At 37.9% G+C, this 19,802-nt stretch overlaps 1 protein-coding gene across 1 annotated transcript; it reads right to left on the minus strand.

Annotated features, from left to right (window-relative positions):
• Nucleotides 14,168-18,820, minus strand: LOC18790926 (protein FAR-RED ELONGATED HYPOCOTYL 3). The gene is made up of 3 exons (XM_007223621.2): nucleotides 18,436-18,820; nucleotides 15,301-15,859; nucleotides 14,168-14,726 (listed from the first exon to the last, which is right to left on the minus strand). Exons 2-3 carry the CDS (start codon nucleotides 15,850-15,852, stop codon nucleotides 14,505-14,507), a joined length of 774 nt encoding a protein of 257 aa, XP_007223683.1. The 5' UTR covers nucleotides 15,853-15,859; nucleotides 18,436-18,820; the 3' UTR covers nucleotides 14,168-14,504.

The raw sequence follows: 19,802 nt of genomic DNA on the forward strand, positions 1-19,802 counted from the left end.
CATGTTTATAAAATTAAACCATATCCAACTACCAACTTGTTTCTAGAGTTCGTTTTACATATATATGATCAGCCATATGATGTGTGGTTTTGATCAAATTCTCCTAATCTGCAACCTAATTGGTATGTTCAACTTTGGTTCCAAGTTAAGAGTCATTAGCACGCAAGCAAACGTTAAAGAACTAAAGAAAACATACAGCAGGATGTTTGCATAGCATTCTCTTCATTCATTCACAAGTCTACCAAGATTAAGCATGATGTTTACTATAACCTTGTCCAGATAATATGTAGGCAACCCTAATGGTGATCAAACATTAAAATTGACAAACAAATTGAACAATAGATTCAGTGAATGAAACAAGAAGCAGATTGATGAATTGAATACTTTAACTTAGAAACGTGGATCAATGTTGCAAGGCTACATCGAAATCCCTAGCTATGAATTTAGTTACACATCATGTTCACAGAGATTAAAACAAAACTAAACAACATGAGTGACAATAAATTCATGAGAGGAAACCCTTAAACCAATTCTGATGTTGAACTTCTCCAAGAACCACCTCTTGCGCTGAGTCCTGATGGTGGAAATATGTGGACGGCTAGGGTTTTAGTGTACATGGAAGGAGAGAATAACCAAGAAGTGAGGTCTAGGGTTGTGAAATTGGTCCAAAATAAATACGGTCTGTAAAAGTGGCTAAAAGGCAAGTTTTTATGGGGTAAAAGAGGCTGCAAGATATTCCAAAGATATCCTAACAAATCAGCCTTTATTTTGCACATTTTTGCCTTATTTGGCACCTCCAAATCAAGCTAGAAATCCCCATTGCTTTCCCATTCTGCTCTTAGTCTTCAACCAAGCCAGGTTCACCTTGAATTCTTTATTTGGACTTCAAAACATGTCACGAAACTTGTTTCCACGTTTGAATAAGGGTCAGCCCCAAAAATGGCATGTTTTCATTTCTTTTGCCTTCAACTTGATCCTAAAGTACATACAACCGCATACTAACACAAAATAGGGTAAAACACAACAAGTTTAACTTAAAAACATCAAAAATTGGCTAGAAATGGATGATATATATGTATAAATATATGAGTTATCACTGCTAAGTGTCACATATGGTTTGTGGAAGCCCTGTAAGGACTAATTACAATAGGGTTCGCCAATAGGGAGAATTGTATAGAGGGATACAATTCACATTCGATTTAGAAGAAATTATTCTTACCCATGGCCTCGCTAATTATGACCTATAAGATCGCACACCAAAAAGGTATGGATCGAGAATTTAAAAGAGAATAAATGATTTTTACGGCTCGGTCAAAGTCAAAAGTCAAAATGAAAGGTCAAACCATTGCCATGACACTTGACATAGTCAACTAAGGTTGATCGGGACCAACACTTGTTAGACAAGTAAGTGACTTAATTTGTTAAGTCATTGAACTAATTAAATTAATTAGATTAGTTTAATTATCTAATTAAAGTTACGGAACTTTAGTTTTGGTCCTACATGACTATAATATTTATAGAAATGGACCGTGTAGACTTAGGTAAAGTGTGACACATTATGAGATTAATGTGGTAGACCAAAATAGCCCAAAAAGAGGCCAAGACATAGGGGTGCGGCACATGTGGGTTTATGCCCATGTGTGTCATATAGTGTGACAAAATAAGGCTCTATAAATAGAATGTCATAGCTCTACACCTCCTTAGGGTTTCGAGTTAGACATTTGGGAATAGAGAAGAGGCTAGCACCCATCGTCTCTTCAAGCTTCCTTATTCTCCTATTCTCCTCCATCCTTGGTGAAGATTCTTTAGGGAGGTGCACCATTTGTGTATCTATTTGGAGACAAGTGTGGAGAGCCAACATCAAAGGGACCAATCCCTCTACTTAAATACCATCCTTTGTTTCAAGATTCGCTCCAAAGGTATGTGTTCTTAATCCTTCTTGCAATAGTTGTCTTAGAGAGTAATTAGTGCTATTTTCATTAAGCCTAGAAAAATTGGGACCTAAAATGAGACTTGTATGAATATTTAACTTTTATTCATGTTTCCGCTTCATTTGATTTCATATTAGATATGTATGTGCTAGATGATTTGATTTCATAGTTTCTAGGGATTTAGAAATACCTACACCAAATTATCCTTTCAGTCTTATGTACGAGTCGCTTGTCTTTGATATCAATATACGATCATTGAAAGAAAAAATAACTCAAAGGTGATTTTTAGGATTCTAGACAAGCTCATGGAGATAAGTGAATATACAACAATGGATCTCTGCTCTCAATAAGGAGAGAGAGAGAGAGAGGCTCCAAAGATATGATTGGGAAATCTTTGCAAAGTATCGGATATGATTAGAAAAGAAGTTTCTAAACATAACTAATGTAATAAGTGGAAAATTCATATTAGAGTTTTGACAAAAGTATCCATACCCTAATAGTATGAATTAGGAACACTGTAATAGAGAAGGACTCAATTGCACAGTAGTTCAAACTTGAATAGCTTCTTCACATTTTCTGATTAGCTTAGGTAGCCATGTGTTCACCCGTTTTAGATTTGTTCCCGTGATGGTAGGGTAAAGTTCCCCATTGTCTTTAAAACCATTTGTGGTCAACAAGTCAACTTTCTTTTGTGTACGAGCGTGCCACTGCTAGCAATAAAAATCCTAGCAGACTTATTTAAAAATGGAAATCTTGCGCCCCAAGTTACTGATTTCTAAACAAGCGATTGTGAATTTGGGTGAGGAATATCTCTCAAGTAAGTTTTTTCTTGCCTCAGACTGGTGAGTACTTCACAAATTTTCATAGTACAAGACTGGTAGTTCTGGCCATAATGAATTATAAGAAAGTGAACTGTTTTCATGCAGAACCGCCTTTTACAAAGCTCAAAAATGGAAGACCAACTCTAAAAAAGACAAGAAGAGCGTTGGACTTCAATTTCTGCCTAGATAAATGCTTCTGATCCGGCTGTACTAGGTATGTCTGTGCTGGATTGGACTATCAACACCTTCAACTGTCAAGTTTCAACTGTAAATCGATACCAACGTTCGAGTTTGGCAGAGCTTTAATCTATTTCAAGCCCTGGAAGGCTTTTTGAAAGGGCAGAATTGGAACCTCTTCGGTCTAGAAGGGGCATAAGTGGCTGGATTTGGCTATTACTGAGCTGGAACTGCACTAGAGTACCTATTCTACTTGATCAGGGCTCTCCATAAATTTGTTGAGGTTTTCATATTTGTAAAAATGCAAACTCTGCTTGATTTGGCTTATACTGAACCAAATTTGTAACGAGAGAAATCTCGCTTTGTATGACTATTTCTCTGAATTGAAGTGAAGTTAGAGATTTTGAATTTATAGCTGACTTGTTTCTTGTGGCTCAATGAGCATCGGTTGCTTCAGTGTTTTGAAGGTTTTTGAGATTAAGTGATCATTTTGAGTTTTTGTTTTTGATTGATTTTTTGCTACCCTTTGATCTGTTCACCCCTTCTCATATTTATAGAAAAATGCTAGAGTGGATTTTCTAATCTTTTAATAATGGGCGGCAGATTTTCCAAAAGATAGATCTTTTATTTTAAATGTCAAAGAAAAGGGGAATTTATCTATTCTGTCAAAAAGCCATCAACAATAAGTTTTTATGGTGATCACTTCCTTATTTTTTGAAAGAAAACCTGATCCTTTTTTAACCTTTAACTACTCTTTGTAAGAATTCAATCTGCCATGATGGCATGATGGTTAGTTTGCTTTTCCTGATGAACAACTCCCTACTCCCTACTTATCTCTTTAGAAAATGTAATCTACTTATCCCTTGGAAATGATACCTGCTCTGAAGCAGATTTTTCTTTGTATATAGAAAGGGATTTTGATCTTCTTCCTTGACTGTAAAGGCTGGAGAAGTCTTCCTAAAAAACCTGTTGTCATTAATTCCCCATCAACTCCCTTGTGATAGTTGAAATTTTTGACTTTTCAAAGTCAGGTAGTCAAGTGGGTTTCTTTTGAGAATAGACTTTCCAAAAAATCTGTTGACTTGCACTTTGGGTTTTGAGATCAAATGGTGAGAATTTAGAAGCTGGGTCCAATTCAATTCTTTTTGGAATTATCAGCCTGCTTGGTGATGATTTTACCAATTTTATTTTGGCAATTTCATTGATTTATTTATTCTTTGTGCTATTCTAACCTCTGCCAATTTGCAAAAAGACATGGGCCTCTTAGTGTTTTGATTGGGCTGCCTTTGGAGTCAAGGCCCAGTCTTCTGTTTTTTTCTGTTCCTGGGTTTCTTTGTAAAAAATGGGCTGGCGTGTGGAATTCTTGGCCCAAACACCATGACATACTTCTAGGTGTCAACTATGACTTGTGGAAGTCCTATAAGGTTCAACTATAATTAGCATTTGCTAATAGGAAGAATTAAATGGTGAGATTTAATTCAAAATCAACTGAGAGAAGTTGAGACTACCCATTGCCCCGCTAAAAGGAAATTACGAATCGCACACAGAAAAATGTAGTTAGAGGAACAAATGCAGAAGATAAGATTTTGAAAGTCAATGGTCAAAGTCAAAGTCAATGCATTTTGACCAAAAATGGTTGACCAAATCAAACCATTCGTACTATGGTTATTACTTAATGGTTAAGTCACAAATCATAATTAAAATGTTAATTCTAAAGTTAGTTTGACGGTTTACTTTTCAAATACATATACATGTGGATCTATGAGATGGGAAGTATGACTTCTCATATCAAATATTTAAATTATTTGTACTAATGAATGATATATGCTTACTTTTGGCCTATTCCAGAATTTGTTTATAGTTCAACTATTTACTTTTGAAAAAGCCTTGTTTTTTGTTATTTTTTGAAGAAAAAACGCCATTTGTAGATTTTTTTTTTCTAGTCAGCAACTATCATATATGAAATTGGAACTCAGCACCTTTGCTACTGAGGTGACTAGGTGCCACTAGTGATCATTAGGAATAAATAAAATTTTAGTGCTTTCAATTTTATTGAATAAAATAAAGGTAAAAACACCTCAATAATTAGGCGAAAGACAAAAGGAGTTAAGCAACCTTTCTAGTTACAATTTGATAGACAACGCATGCTTGATGAAAAATTTTCAACATTGTTAAGGAGAAAGAATAGAAAAAGTTAAGCCTTAATTACTGTTTTCCTCCCTAGGCTCGAATGTCGATAACAATTTACCTCCCTCCCGCAGGAGCCCCTAATTTCCCAAGTAATCAACCTTGTTTGACAATATCTAAGTGCCCTTTCCCTCTAGGGTTTTCTTAGTGCCACATACTGCCTTTTAGGGGAGGAGGAGATCACTGCCCCTCCTCCCCTCTCCTTCGTTTTTCTACCTCTCTCTATCTACCCTATCTTGGCTTCTCTGGGTGTGTTTTTTGTAGCAAAGGCAAAAGCCTTTTTGGCCGTCTCTGAAGCTCTCTCTGAGAGCTAGTGGCTCCTCCTGTTAGGGAGTTATAATAGTTAATCATACTAATGATAGAAAATGGTGAGTTGTCAGTTATGTTGTTATTAGGCTATAACTCTACATTTATGTTTATGATAATGACCTGTTGTAACTATACGTTGTTCTCTACAGACTTGTCTATATATCTTGTATAATGATCTTGTGAATGATTAAGTGAAAATTAGTTTCTACATGGTATCAAGAGCCTGAAATTTATTTTTCTCTCTCTATGGTGTATGCTTCAGCTTCCACTCCCTCTTTACTTCCCACTTTCTCCATCCCTAATACCTCTCATCTTGTCTCTATGAAGCTTTCCAACACAAACTATCTTGTTTGGGAAAGTCAGGTCAAGCCATTCCTGCTTGGCCAAAATCTCTAGCGTTTTGTTGATGGATCTTATCCTTGCCTCCCACAAACTCTTTCTTCACCCTCCAACACTGAAAAATCCTCTGACCTCTCACTTGCACCTTTCATGATTCCGGACTTCACATCGTGGTTCCAAATTGATCAAAGTTTGGTTAGTATCCTTCGTGCTACTCTCTCTGAATCCATTCTTACTCAAGTGATTGGTTATTCAACTTCCAAAGACATTTGGGACTACCTGCGCCAAAATATTTCAAAGCAATCTCTTGCCAATGAGGTGTAGCTCAAGTTTGAACTTTCCTCCATCACCAAAGGCTCCAAAGCCTCTTCTACCTACGTTTCTCATGCCAAAATTCTTGTTGATCAGTTAGCAGCCATTAATGCGTTCATCTCCAATACTGACTTGGTCGCCTATGTGCTTCGTGGCTTAGGTCTCGACTACTAGATTCTTGTGACTCCATTTTGAATTTTCTCCTCTCCCTCCTTTTCCGAGTTTTGTGCTTGCCTTTTTTCCTTTGAAGTACAACAAGCTTTAGCAACCTAGATAGCTTCTGCAACTCGTCCCAGGGATACCCAGGCTCGTTTTCCTCCTACCAGCCATTCGCTCTCTCCTCACAATGGATATTCTCACTCCTTTTCTCCAGCCTTGCGTGTTCCACAGGCTATTCTAGGGATTTTTGGTGCTTCTCCTACCTCTCGTCCCAAACCACAGTGCTAGACTTGCCAAAAATTGTTAATATTGCATGTTGTCCCAATTCTCGTGCCTTTTTCGATATGCATGTTGCCGCTTCATCTGACCCTAATTGGTATTTTGATTGGGTGCCATGAATCATAAGACTAATGCTACCAACTCGGTTCCTATCTACACTCTACACTTTTCATCTGATCAAGTAAGTTGTCATTGGTAACGGTGCTTATCTCCCAATTACTCACTCTGGTAATATCTCTTCCACTTCTAGTTCTTACGTCTTTTGTCTTTTTGATGTTCTTCATGTTCCTTCCTTACATAAAAATTTGTTATCCATTGCTTAATTTACTTAAGATTCACATGTCAGTATTACATTCTTTCTGTGGGGGCTACCCAATTCATGACTTATCCTCTGGAGTTCTTCTTTTTCAGGGCCAATGTAAAGATGGTCTTTATCCCGTTCTTCCTACGCTCTTCTCCACCTCCAAGGTTGCACTCGCTTCTGTAGTCATGTTGTTGTTTCTCTAGCATTGTTGTCTTGGTCATCCGTCTCATAAAGTGCTTATCACTCTTGTTTCCTAGTCTTTATTAGATTCTAAACATTTTTCCAATAAACCTTGTAGCCATTGTGCCTTGGCAAAATCCGTTAGGCTTTCTTTTTCATCTCATAATCATTGTTCTATCATACCTTTTGATCTAATTCATTCAGATGTTTGGATGGCTCCGATCGTCTCTACTTCTGATTTTCATTACAATGTTTTACTTACTAATGACTATACTCATTTTTCTTGGCTTTTTCCAATGCATCTCAAATCTAAAGTCTTTGGTCATTTTTTCAATTTTTTGATGTATATCAAAACACAATTCTCTATGACAATCAAACAATTCCAAACTGATGAAGGAAAGGAATATGACAATTTGCAATTTAAACAATTTTGTGCAACTAATGGGATTGTGCATCGTTTTTCTTGCCCACACACAACCCAACAAGATGGATTAGTTGAACGAAAGCATTGTCATATTGCTGACATGGGTCGCACTCTTCTCCTTACAATTTTGTGAGCTGAAGCACTTTGTACTATTGTCTACTTGATCAATCGACTTCCCACTTCAGTGCTTCAGTGGGCTTCTCCATATAAAAAATTGTTCTAACATGATCCTGATTATTTACTTCTTCGAGTGTTTGGATGTGTTTGTTACCCATTTCTTGGTGCTTATGTGTCTAACAAATTACAACATCACTCTCCTCCTATGGGTCAGCTCTACACTTCCCGCCATGTAACTTTTCATGAAGACAAGTTTTACTTTGCTGCTCATCATATTTCTCCTATAGACACCACCGAAATTGCTTTTATTACAGTTGGGCTCTCCTCAGCTCTCTTGCCAAGTCTCCACTTAATTTTGGCCCAAACACATGCACTAGATCCATGACCACAGCTCAGCACCTCTTCCACCCCTTAGATACCTAGTCTCACCTCGCCTTCTCCTTCTCCCTCATCTCCATATCAATCTCTCCCTCGGCCCAGTCGCCAGACACATGTTCCCACCACTATCAACAGAATTAGCCAAAGCTCTGCCTTCACCGCCATTTACAGTTTCCTTCAGCCCTGTCTCTAGCCATCCAAGTATGATCCAAACCCGCTTTAGATCGAGGATTTTTAACCCCAATCCGAAATATGCCAATTTCTCTACCCCATCGAACCCACCTGTTTCACTCAAGTTGCTCGATTTTCTAAATGGACGCAATCCATGCACGATGAATTCAATGCCCTTCTCAAATAAGGCACTTGGTCCTTGGTTCCTCCTTCTTCCACAAACAACACAGATGGGTGTAAATGGGTTTTCAAGGTAAAATGAAGATTCGAGGGTACGGCTGAGCATTACAAAGCTCGACTTTCTAAAGGCTTTCATCAACAGTATGGGGTGGACTATTTTGATATGTTTAGCCTCGTTTTTAAACCCATAACAATTCGTACTGTGCTAAGTATTGCAGTCAGTTCTGGGTGGCCTATTCGACAGCTTAACGTCAAGAACGCCTTTCATCGTGGCCCTTTTTTGAAGAGGTCTATATACAGCAACCCCCTGGGTTTGTGGATCCTAGCCGGCCTCTTCATCTACAAACTTCACTAGGCTATCTACGGCCTTAAACAAGCACCACACTCAAAGCACTTCCACCCCAAAGGGTAAGGGCAAGGCAAAGGCAAGGCAACGTGAATAGTGGCAGCCATTGCCTTTTTTGTTTCTACCCCAAAGGTCAAGGGCAAGGGCAATTACCATTCATTTTAATTTATTTTCTATTTTTTATACTTAAACCATTAATTTTGATAAGATTTTCAGTTGCCACATGTCACTATTTATTATAAAATTCTCATCTCAAATTTCAGATAACATTTTCGGATAAGATTTTTGGTTGCCACGTGTCCATATTTTGTTACAACACTCAAATTTCAGATATGATTTTTGGATAAAATTCTCAGTTGCCACGTGTCGATATTTATTATAAAATTCTAATTTCATATTTCAGATAAGATTTTCACCCTCTAAAATTGCGCCACGTGTCATCTCTATCTTCTAAATTCCTCTATAAAATATACCCTCAACTTAGACCTCTCACACCATATCTTCTTTATCCTTTCATTTCTCATATTTTACAAAACACATTCTATTCTCAATGTCTAACCTGAGGAGGGTGTTGGAGAGGCAATATCTAGAAGATGAAGAAATTAAGTGCAGACGTGCTGAAGAAGATCATGAGTTGGATGAAAACGAGGAAGAAGTCGTTTTACCGGTGGGTTGCTCAATCAATCAAGGCAACACCATCGTGGTTGTGGCCTAAACGTGAATAGACATAGACACTCTCGAGGAAAGAATATTTTGGAAGATTACTTTATCCCAAATTCGTTATATCCTGTTTCTTATTTTCAAGGGAGATGTAGAATGCAGCCCCATTTGTTCCCAAAAATCATGCATGATGTTTGCAATTACGACACATACTTTGTTCAAAAGTACGATGCTTTTGGGGTTTTGGGTCTTCTTCCAGAGCAAAAACTTATAGCTGCTTTGCGGCTGCTTGGGTATGGGGCATTTGTAGATTAGGTGGATGAGATTGCTAGGATGGGGAAATCAACTATCCTAGAATGCTTGGTCAAATTCTCTGATGCAATAGAAACTCTCTACATGAGGGATTACCTCCACAAACCTACGCCTAGGGACCTCTGAAGGCTTCTATGAAAAGTCAAGGCTCGAGGTTTCCTATGTATGATTGGAAGCATCGACTACATGTATTGGCATTGGAAGAACTGCCCAACTGCTTGGCAATGAGATTATAGGAATAGGAAGGGCCAAAAAAGTATAATTCTGGAGGCCGTTGCATCATTCGATACCTGGGTTTGACATACCTTTTCAGAGTTGCCGGATCTCAAAACGAACTCAATGTGCTTGGTCAATCCCCGGTATTCAACTATGTCTTGAGAGGTCATTCTCCCCAGATCACGTATCAAATCAACAATACTGTATACTCGGGTGCGTACTACCTAGCCGACATAATTTATCCGAGGTGGACGACATTCATCAAAAAAATTTCGAATCCCCAATTGGAGAAGGAAAAAAGCTTTGCTGCCTTTCAAGAGGGTTATAGGAAAGATGTGGAAAGGTGTTTTGGTATCGTGCAAGCTTGTTGGGAAATTATTAGGGGTGCTGCTCGTATGTTTGATGAAGAGGTGCTTCGGAGCATTATGATGACTTACATCATCCTCCATAACATGATTGTGGAGGATGAGTATGATTATGATGCCCTAGAGATGTTCGAACCCAATCCCGTGAATGGCATGTGGGAGCAAATGAACAACCACTGGAGCATGAACTATTGATTAGGGACGGTCGATACAATAACCCTATGATTGACCGTTATTAGAAAATGCAATCTTCTTATGTTCACGAGAGACGTCAAGTTGACTTGATCAAGTACTTATGGGAGATAAAATGCAATCATGATGGATGAAGTCAAGTTTAATGCTTTGTTTTTAATTATGCTTTGTTTTGTGTGTAGTTTGTAATGAATTAAGGTTTGTTTTGATGTATGAATTTTTTTTAATAAATAGATATAATATTTAATGCTTTCTTTATTCAATAAAAGAGAAACAATACAACAAATTAATACATATGGCAACTATTTCAATACAACCCAATGGTTTTGATCATTTAACCAATCTGTGTTGCTAGGTCCATCGTCATGGAAAAGTTTTCTTCTCATACATCCCTTTATTTTAGCTTCCAATAAGACTTTGTTTCAGGAGACATATGGCTCGTATCCATGGCCATGATTTTCATCTCTCTGTCCTCCATGTCTTGTTCTTGTACTTGCTGCCTTTCAATTGCATATGTGTCATATCGTGCCTTGTCAGCGTCTTCTCTTTTCAAGTCTCTCTCAATTCTCAGTACGTCGTTCTTAGCAATTTGCTTCTAAAATTTTGCACATTTAGTGTTCGAAGTGCTCCCTCTCTTGGCTTTTGCCGCCTTTCTCCCAATAGGCCTCAGCTCACGTTGGATTGGTGAGTCTTGATCCATTGGGGAGTCCAATGGCGAATCGGTTGCCAGTGATTCGTGGAGCAACGTCTCATTCAACATAATCGTCGGACCAGTGGAAATAATTTTGAATCTCGAACAATTCTTCACAACGTCACAGCATTGGTGATTGATGCAACTTTTTTTGCCTTGGCCAATAGCACCGAACCATATTTGTGCTTGAATAATCTATTTAAAAAAATTAGAAATGCAAGAAAAAAAATTGTGACATTAAATTGAATAAAAGGGAATTTATAAATACTTTACCTCGTCGGGAAAATTTTGACAGCTCCGAATGTTGTCCCTTGCTTTTGCCAATGCATCTCTCCATTTCCCTAACTCTTTATTCAAAATTTTCCACCTACTAGTCAATGTCATTTCCGTACGAGTCGAACCCGATCTTTCACAAAATTCTCCATGAATTTTTCTCCACATATGAGAGGACTTCGGTCACGGGCAATGACCAACTTTGACCCAACACGCACACAACAAAATATCTTTCATGTTTGTCCACACGCCTCCAACTGCGATGGAAGAGGCCATTTGTATTTTTACACAAATGGAATTTAGTAATAGAAAAAATTTGTGTGGAAAGTGAAAAATATTGGAAGGAGATGAATTTGTATGAAGATTTGGTGTGGAACGTGAATAATATTGGTAGGTATTTATAGAAAAAATTTCTAGAATTTTTTGATATATATTTTCAATTTTTTGTGGCCAAAAAATGGACGGTCGTTGGATTTGACAAGATTTTTGGATTGGAGGCTCCAAGAGAAGCCATGTGGCTTGTAGCCGTTGGCTTTTGGCAGTTGTGGGTTAGCGCTAACATTAGTAGCCCGAAGGTAAGATGACGGGCCAGATCTCCCCTTGGGCTTGCCCGAGCTCGTGGGTCCCATGCATTGCCTGGGCTGGATGTTGCATGCTGGAGCTGCTCCCCGGGCCTAGGGCCCCCTCTTGCTTGGGGTGGCCTCTTGCGCTAGAGATGCTCTCATGGTTCAAGTGTTTTAGTTCAATCTTGCTCCGTGTTGGTTTTTCTAAAAGTCAATCTGATGATTCTATATTTTTTTATCAGGAACAATCCCATAAGATGATTTTTCTTGTCTATGTTGACGACATAATACTCATTGGGAGCAGTTAGTCGCATTTACATGCCTTTATTGATATGTTGGGAGCTGAATTTGACGTCAAAGATCTTAGCAGATTACATTATTTCCTTCGCATCGCAGTTACCTATCACTCTGATTTTGTTCATCTCAATTTGACCAAATATGCCCTTGATATTCTCCAAAAGAATCAACATGCTAGATTGTAAACCGATCTCTACACCAATGGCTTCTAAAGGCAGCCTCTCCAGCACTGATGGAACCGCTTTGTCAGACCCCATTGTGTATAGACAGCTTGTAGGTGCTCTACATTACCTAACCATGACCTGTCCTAAACTGCAACATGTTTCCCAATTCGTTAGTTCCCCCACTGATGTTCACCATGAAGCAGTGAAACGCATTCTGCGTTATCTCAAAGGCACCCTTGGTCATGGCCTTCCTATTCGTCGTTCTACGGACTCCTCCTTCCTAATTGCCTATTCGGATGCCAACTGGCAGGTTGCCAGGATACTCTCCGATACACCACCGAGTACTGTGTCTTTTTAGGACCAAATCTAATTTCCTAGAGTACAAAGAAACAACACACAGTTTCTCGTTCAAGTGCCAAAGTTGAGTATCGCGCCTCAGCCTATGCTTGTGCGGACACTATATGGATTCAAGGTCTCTTACATGAACTTCGGCATCCTATTACACATCCTGTTATTCTTAATTGTGATAATCTCTCTGCCACATACCTTGCTGCCAATCCGGATTTTCATGCCTGGATCAAACACATAGCTATTGATTATCACTTTGTTCGGGAACGTGTTGCCTTGGTGAGTCACTGGGTATGTTTCATACCTTCTACTCACCAACTTGTCAATGTCTTCACCAAAGGTTTGCCTACGGATCGTTTTGCCCGCCTTATTTCCAAACTTGTCTCCTCCCCAATGTCAAGTTTTTGTTGGGGGGGAGAGGGAGGGGGAGTGTTAGGGAGTTACAATGGTATTTCCATTACAATAGTTAATCATACTAATGATAGAAAATGGTCAGTTGTCGGTTACGTTGTTATTAGGCTATAACTCTACATTTATGTTTGTTGTAACCGTAGGTTGTTCTCTACAAACTTGTCTATACATCTTGTATAATAATCTTGTGAATGATTAAGTGAAAATCAGTTTCTACACCTCCGCACTCGTGGTGGTTGCTTGAGCCTTTTCCTCAGATATGAGGTTAAAATGTCTCAAGTTAATTTTGTGGCGACTTTGGTCGGTGGTTGCCGAAGTGGGCAGAAGTGGCGAATTTGGTGTGTTCTTGCTTTGTGTTGTTTTTGCTGTGGTTCTAGTTTGAACTTCCATGTGCTTGTTGTCGTGTTCCTGTTTTTGGCCCTTTTGGCTGTTGTTTTCTACTCCCTGCATTTTGGGTTTTGAATGAACTTTGATTGACCAACACACCTTTTTTGAGCATCTCTGATTATTCGGAAACCCACCTTCCACTTCATCTTCTTCAAACCCAGTGCAATACCAAGTGAATGCCACAAACCCATTTAAGCACCGAAAGGATGCGATCAACATCCCCTTCGCAATTCATATAATATTTTCCTCCAACACTCTGATTGCATGTTGACAACACTAACTGCCAAAGGCCCCAACCAAATTCTCATTCATTTACTATTTTACAACATCAAGCTTCAGCTTTTAACCCCTCTTCTCACTCTCACTCTTTATACAAGTAAAAGAAAAACCCAGAATGCCTGCAAATCTCTGCAGTCTGTTTTCCTTTTGGCGACCATGATCTATGGTGGTGGAGCCATAGGCATAAACTGCAGCACAACGGGCCTCACACCCATTAACAAAAACCAAGGAGGTGGAGCTGTTGACGTCCAACAATGCGACCAAGGTGGGGGGAGAGAGAGAGAGAGAGTTCAACCGAACCAACCACTCCACAAGGAGAAACATGAGCAAATTTCGGTGCTAAAACCCTGTTTGCATTATTCAGCTTGCTAACCTAAACCCTAATGCAAATTGTCTTGTCATGCCAAGTTCGCCAAGTCTAAGCATGTGTCTTGCAGTAAAATGTTATAGTAACAATTGAAAATTTGATTTGAGGGAAGAAAAAAAAAATTAATACATTAAGATACAACATGAGAATGATCCGGGACACTATTCGACATATGATTTCTGCTCAATTTACTCATAAGGCCTTCGTCGAGCATGAGCATCTTGACCAGACATCAAACATCAGCTGCCAATTTTCTGGAAAATAATCAATTTTCTGGGACTAATTTTATCATCTTTGGGAACTTCAACCTAAACCATAGGTGAATTGCTAGTTGTTAGATGGCTCCTGAAAATGATTAATGGGCACTAAGTCCATCCGCTATCTGAGTCCTCTGATTGTTCCTCCTCAATCTCTCTTATGCTCTGAACTATATCCGCCACTTTTTTTGACATGTGCTCTGTATGTTTTTCCAAATCTTTCAAAATCAAATTTAACTGTTCTTCGTATGCAGCGCAGCGTCGCTTACATTTTTGCCTCTCATTGTACAACTCAAGGGATAGTTCACGGATTCTTTTATCCTTCTCATCCTGCAAATTACAAGAGTATTAGGTCACTATGTTACTGTTTCAATTTTATGTTTAAGAAGGGTCACTACATTATTGTAACAATTAAGCTGCTGAACAATGAATCCTTTTGGATGTTTACTAAACTAATGGTTAATTCAAGACGAAACCAGGCTTAGTAACCCAGATTCCTGGTAACAATTCCTACAGCTCTTCCACATTTGAAAGCATTAGGATGTCATCCAACAATTACTTTCAAATCTATTACTTCCTCTCATGTGTCTCTCTACTCACATTAGAGGGTGCAACATGTTCAATTGAACTTATATTGGGAGGCTTGTATACTCAAAATCTTCTGCTCTGATACCGTGACAAGTTTTGCTCGTTTACCACTAGTTCCTAAAGCTTCAACTATTTGGACATTGATGAACAATTATTTTATAATCTACAAGAAATGCCATGATCTGTGTTCATAATATTAGGTAGTCTGTTTATTCTTCTTCAGCTCAGTATTTAGTAGCAGTGATTAAGTGGCAAATCTTCATATGCAAACATTTCATTCAGAATTATGTTGATAAAAAAATACTTCCCAACATACCTCACTTGCTAAGTGCTTTCCTGATCCCCGCCATGGAACCTTGCTGGGACTCATTAGTTTATGATTATGCTCTTTAACAAATTTTGTGACTACCCACTTTAGTCCATCCCTTAAAGCTAGCCTTATCATAGCTTGACAGCCCTCACGGGTTACTGGCGGTGGAGGAAGAACTCTGTCTTTTCTGTGTACATACTTTTTTGCACGAAAGCCTTCTTTCGAGCAAACAAAATCTTGACCAATAACCTGATTGTTTACTCGTGAGCGACGGTTGTGGTGTATCCGTACAGTAAAACCAGATCGTCTGCCATATGCAACATAAAATTCTCTTGCTTCATCTCTTGAGTTGAACTCCATGCCTATGTTTGGTTCTAAAGCTTCTATGTTCATAGGCAGATCTGCTGATGGTTCTGCTATCCCTTCCTTTTCATCTAAACACAAGTCCAGGTTCTCAGAAAGCACATCTTCCATCCCTTCATTATTTTCATAGGTTTCAGCATGCATATCTAAGTCACTTTCGTCTGAATCAAACCCATGAACAGATTGGTGATCCATTATGTTCCTACAGGTAGAAAGAACAGAATTGACTTGTCAGTCTCACCCAAAATTAGGACAACCTCTTGAAGTAAACAATGTCGAATAAGTATTACCGATACAATAGTAGGTCAACTTCTATTACTACTAAGTTAAAAGGTCAACAGATTTTTTTAAGTTTCAAAAACTCTGTATTGTCAACATTGACCCTATATGCTCCATTACCATTTCTTACAAAGAAGAGAGTCTGAGGGAGATGCAAAGCACAAGTGTCAAGGACTTACAAAAGCAATGCTTAATTGAATTTAGTTACATGTTTTCACATTTCAAAGTGAACCAAAAATAAATGCCAACCAACAAGCATTTATATAATATATGGAACACAATAACACAGTAATGGCAATAGATTAGCATGTAGCAGAAGAAAACTGAGCATGTAAAGTATAAGTCACGGGGAAAAACAAACACAGCAATGTTACTTCTACAACCAAGCAGGCAAAGTTAGTAAGACCTGAAAATTACCTGGCATTGCTACAGCAAGCACAAGAAATGGCTTGCATGAGAAAATATGATATAAAGCACAACAGACATGTAAAAATTTCAAATCCAAATAGACAAAAAAGTCACAAACAATAGAGCATGAAGCATCTTATTATGAAGGGAAAAACCATAAGATGGATATAGTAATGAAGATTCCATAATTTTATAATTAAAGTTTTGCCAAGCATAATGCCCATACAGGAGCTGACATGTTCTAATTTTAGTATAAATGAAAAATTTTAGTTTAATAGATTTTACTGGGAAAACAACAGGAAGCACCAAAGCATTAGCGTTATCAAGACACATTTTCAGAATCGCTCAAGTAGTTCTAATTGTCTCTGACAGTGGTGCAGTGCAGAACCATGTTAACAGAGAGAATCTATTAATAAGTGTAGGATCTACATTACAGAGGGCTGCTGATACATTGACCCCCTGTTGCCACATTATTCGGTCTAAAGGGAACTATGGTCTTTAGTTCAGGGTTTCAAGCTGCTAACTGAGTAACTTTTACGAAGAAGAGGCGTAATTAGCCAAAAAGAACCAGCAGTACCCAAATTTTGTTTAGGAACAGTAAAGAAAATGGGTCTACATCCATAATTTTGGGTCTCCATCCAAATTTTGTTACGAAAAAGAGGCATTGCCCACGTCCATTCACCCCAACCCCTTTGTTGGATTTGATCATCCACTCATTATGAAAATGGGTCTCACAAGTTAACCTGCAAACCCTTCCAATGCTAAGACAAGTCATGGTCAAACTCATTCTAAATCTCATTATTACGGAATCTACAGTTAACCTTTAAACAAGTCTTGAGATTTATGTGCTGCTCCAAGCCAAACTCACCTATGCTAAGAGGGTCATGATGTGTACCTAACTGTGATATTGCCACACTTACTATATTTGGCAAAGGGGTTAACACGAACAGTAGGAAAAATGCACAGCAAAGAAAGGAAACATCACCTCTACAGATCCAGATTCAACAAAATGAGGCAGTAAGAACCACTGAGTATCCAGAATGTGACTCAATCCTTGTTCATTGTGTTAAGAGAACTAAACTCCTTATGTGCAATGGAAGATTCATAGCTAAGAGTGTTCAAATGCAACATGAATCTCTCTTCACATTCTTGGTTTTTTCTGATGGTTGGTGAAGTGGATGAAAGTAGGTTGATAAGCAAAGAGAAGGTTTACCTTTGCATGAGAGAAAGCTTAGAGAATAGTTTATAGCACAATAATTGTTCAAGTACCATTTAGAGGACAATGTGCGTTCCAGAGGCAAGCTTCTCAAGTAAGGGCAGATCAAAGAGAAGCAGTTACTTGCAAAGATACCAGGCAAGCTCAGGACTAAGGCTGTTGAACTTCAACTTTGAAGTAGTGGACTAGATCTTACCAACCTAATTTCGAAACGAAGAATTACATCTGTTGAAAGGAAGCACTCTTTTTTCCCATGACAATATTTTTTTAGTCTTTGTAAAGTACAATCAGCAAGTCTATTTCAAAAGCCGTCACAGTCTAATTGCAGTCTTTACCCCTAAAAACAATGTAGTTGCAGTCCAACACAATTTCAGCAGATACAGTGTAAAAGTAGTCACCCTTATAAAGACAGACAAGAATCAACCGGTGAACAGACCCCAACCGCTGTTTTCAAAGTATTTTCTTAATTAGTAAGTACAATCCAATTCTTGAGACAAAATATCAAAGTAAATACACATTTTGTAAATATATAAATGCAGAGTAAGGCTATAGTAAGCAACTTAAATATAAATAATCAGGAGCCGTCATATCTCTTCCTATGGTCAAAATTAAAACACTTTAACTGACGATTGGAGTGTTCTAAGAGAATCCAGAAATGGGTTTTGCACCAAAGTTGGGAATTTGAATGAAGAAGAAACAATGAGGGAAATTTCTGCTTAAAATCAGCATCTAAACCTAGCAGACAAGTCCTTGAAGTTGTAAGATGAACAGGAAAAGTATCATGAACCACAACAATCACTTAATTGTGATTGCATTACGAAACTGAGCAAGGGAAAGTAGAGAATAAAATGACAAACTGGCTTCGATGAACTCACCAAACACCAACACCAAGGTTTAAAGAAAGTGGAAGTCTTAGATCGATCTCCCCATGGGCACTCCACGAACCCAAGTGGTTAATTTTGCAGCTCGTTGCTGGGCCCCACCGTTTCTAGGGCCCACCGGAGATGTAGAGAGAATGAACGGATACAGTGACTGAGAGATGCAGGTGGTGGAGGACTCGGAGGCAGAGGCGAAGTCAGCAACAGTTTCAGTTGGGGGGGTTTATGCGAACATTGTTTTGTCTGGAAACTTAGGAGTTTCATAAAAATAGTTTGCCTACACGCGTCACCCAAGCTCTTAGAAATGATCTTTATTTTTTTTTTTTTCATAACCTAGGCAAGGTCTAAAATATTCAATGTTTCGAAAATATCGGTAGTTGAAAAATACATAAATAAATTAGATAAAAATTATGAATATTGCGAGAAAAATTTGGAAACTTTTATTAAAACTTTAGAGAATATTTATTTAGTTAATTATCTATTATTTTATCACAAAAAAATTGAATGAAATGTATTGCATTGTGAGTTTGAGTGATTTAAGTTGATTATATATTGAGTTAACAAACACAAATTTAGACAATTTGTAATAATTAATGAAAGAACATAATCAATTATTTATAATTATTTAATACAATATTTTGCCCTTTATACATTGCGTGGTAAGTTACATTAGTAATTTAGTACTACAATATTTTCAAATTGTGCCATGTTTGTTTTCGTCTAGTGGGTCTCCATGTTCCTAAGTAGGATCACGTTTATTGCCTGCACTAGAAATATTAAACGTTCGTATATTCATTTGTCACGGAAATTATGTGCATTTTTTTCCTTTTTTGCCAAACAATAGAAAATTTTCATTAAATGCGAAAAAAAAAGTTCACAAGGCTTAAAAAATAGTAATGTTGGTTATCCAAGGGAATCTAAATAAAGTTATCCTAAAAAAATAATTAAATAAAAAGTAAATAAAATAATTATAGGAATTTAAATAATGAAGCAATAATAAGAAATTCTACTTCTCTAAAAAAACATTTTGGGGAGACATTATAAATGGTGTAGATTATAATCATGAAGTTATGTAGTGTGGTGTATAAGATGCTGGAATAAGGTTAGAAATGGCATGGGTCCCCCTGTTACGTGCAAGGATCGAGGAAAATTCGAGGAGACTGATAAGTAAAAACCATTCCCCAACCCCTTCTTTTTCCCTCCTCACTCTTGTTTTTCCCTTTTTCCCATCCACCGAAATCCAACAATTCTCAACCTATCTTAATTAATAAAATATAAATATTAGAAATCACTAATTCATCATAGTCCAATAATTCTCAATCTCGTAATTCATATATATATATATAATAATGCTACTCTTACCA

Source organism: Prunus persica, chromosome G1 (genome assembly GCF_000346465.2).
Source record: "Prunus persica cultivar Lovell chromosome G1, Prunus_persica_NCBIv2, whole genome shotgun sequence".
NCBI lineage: Eukaryota > Viridiplantae > Streptophyta > Magnoliopsida > Rosales > Rosaceae > Prunus > Prunus persica.

Bases quoted from the DNA above. Each gene is read 5' to 3' on its own strand.
- LOC18790926 (XM_007223621.2), bottom strand. From the start codon at position 15,852: ATGGATCACCAATCTGTTCATGGGTTTGATTCAGACGAAAGTGACTTA. The intron at 14,727-15,300 runs GTATGTTGGGAA...TGTAATTTGCAG, and splicing joins GAAAGCACTTAGCAAGTGAG to GATGAGAAGGATAAAAGAAT.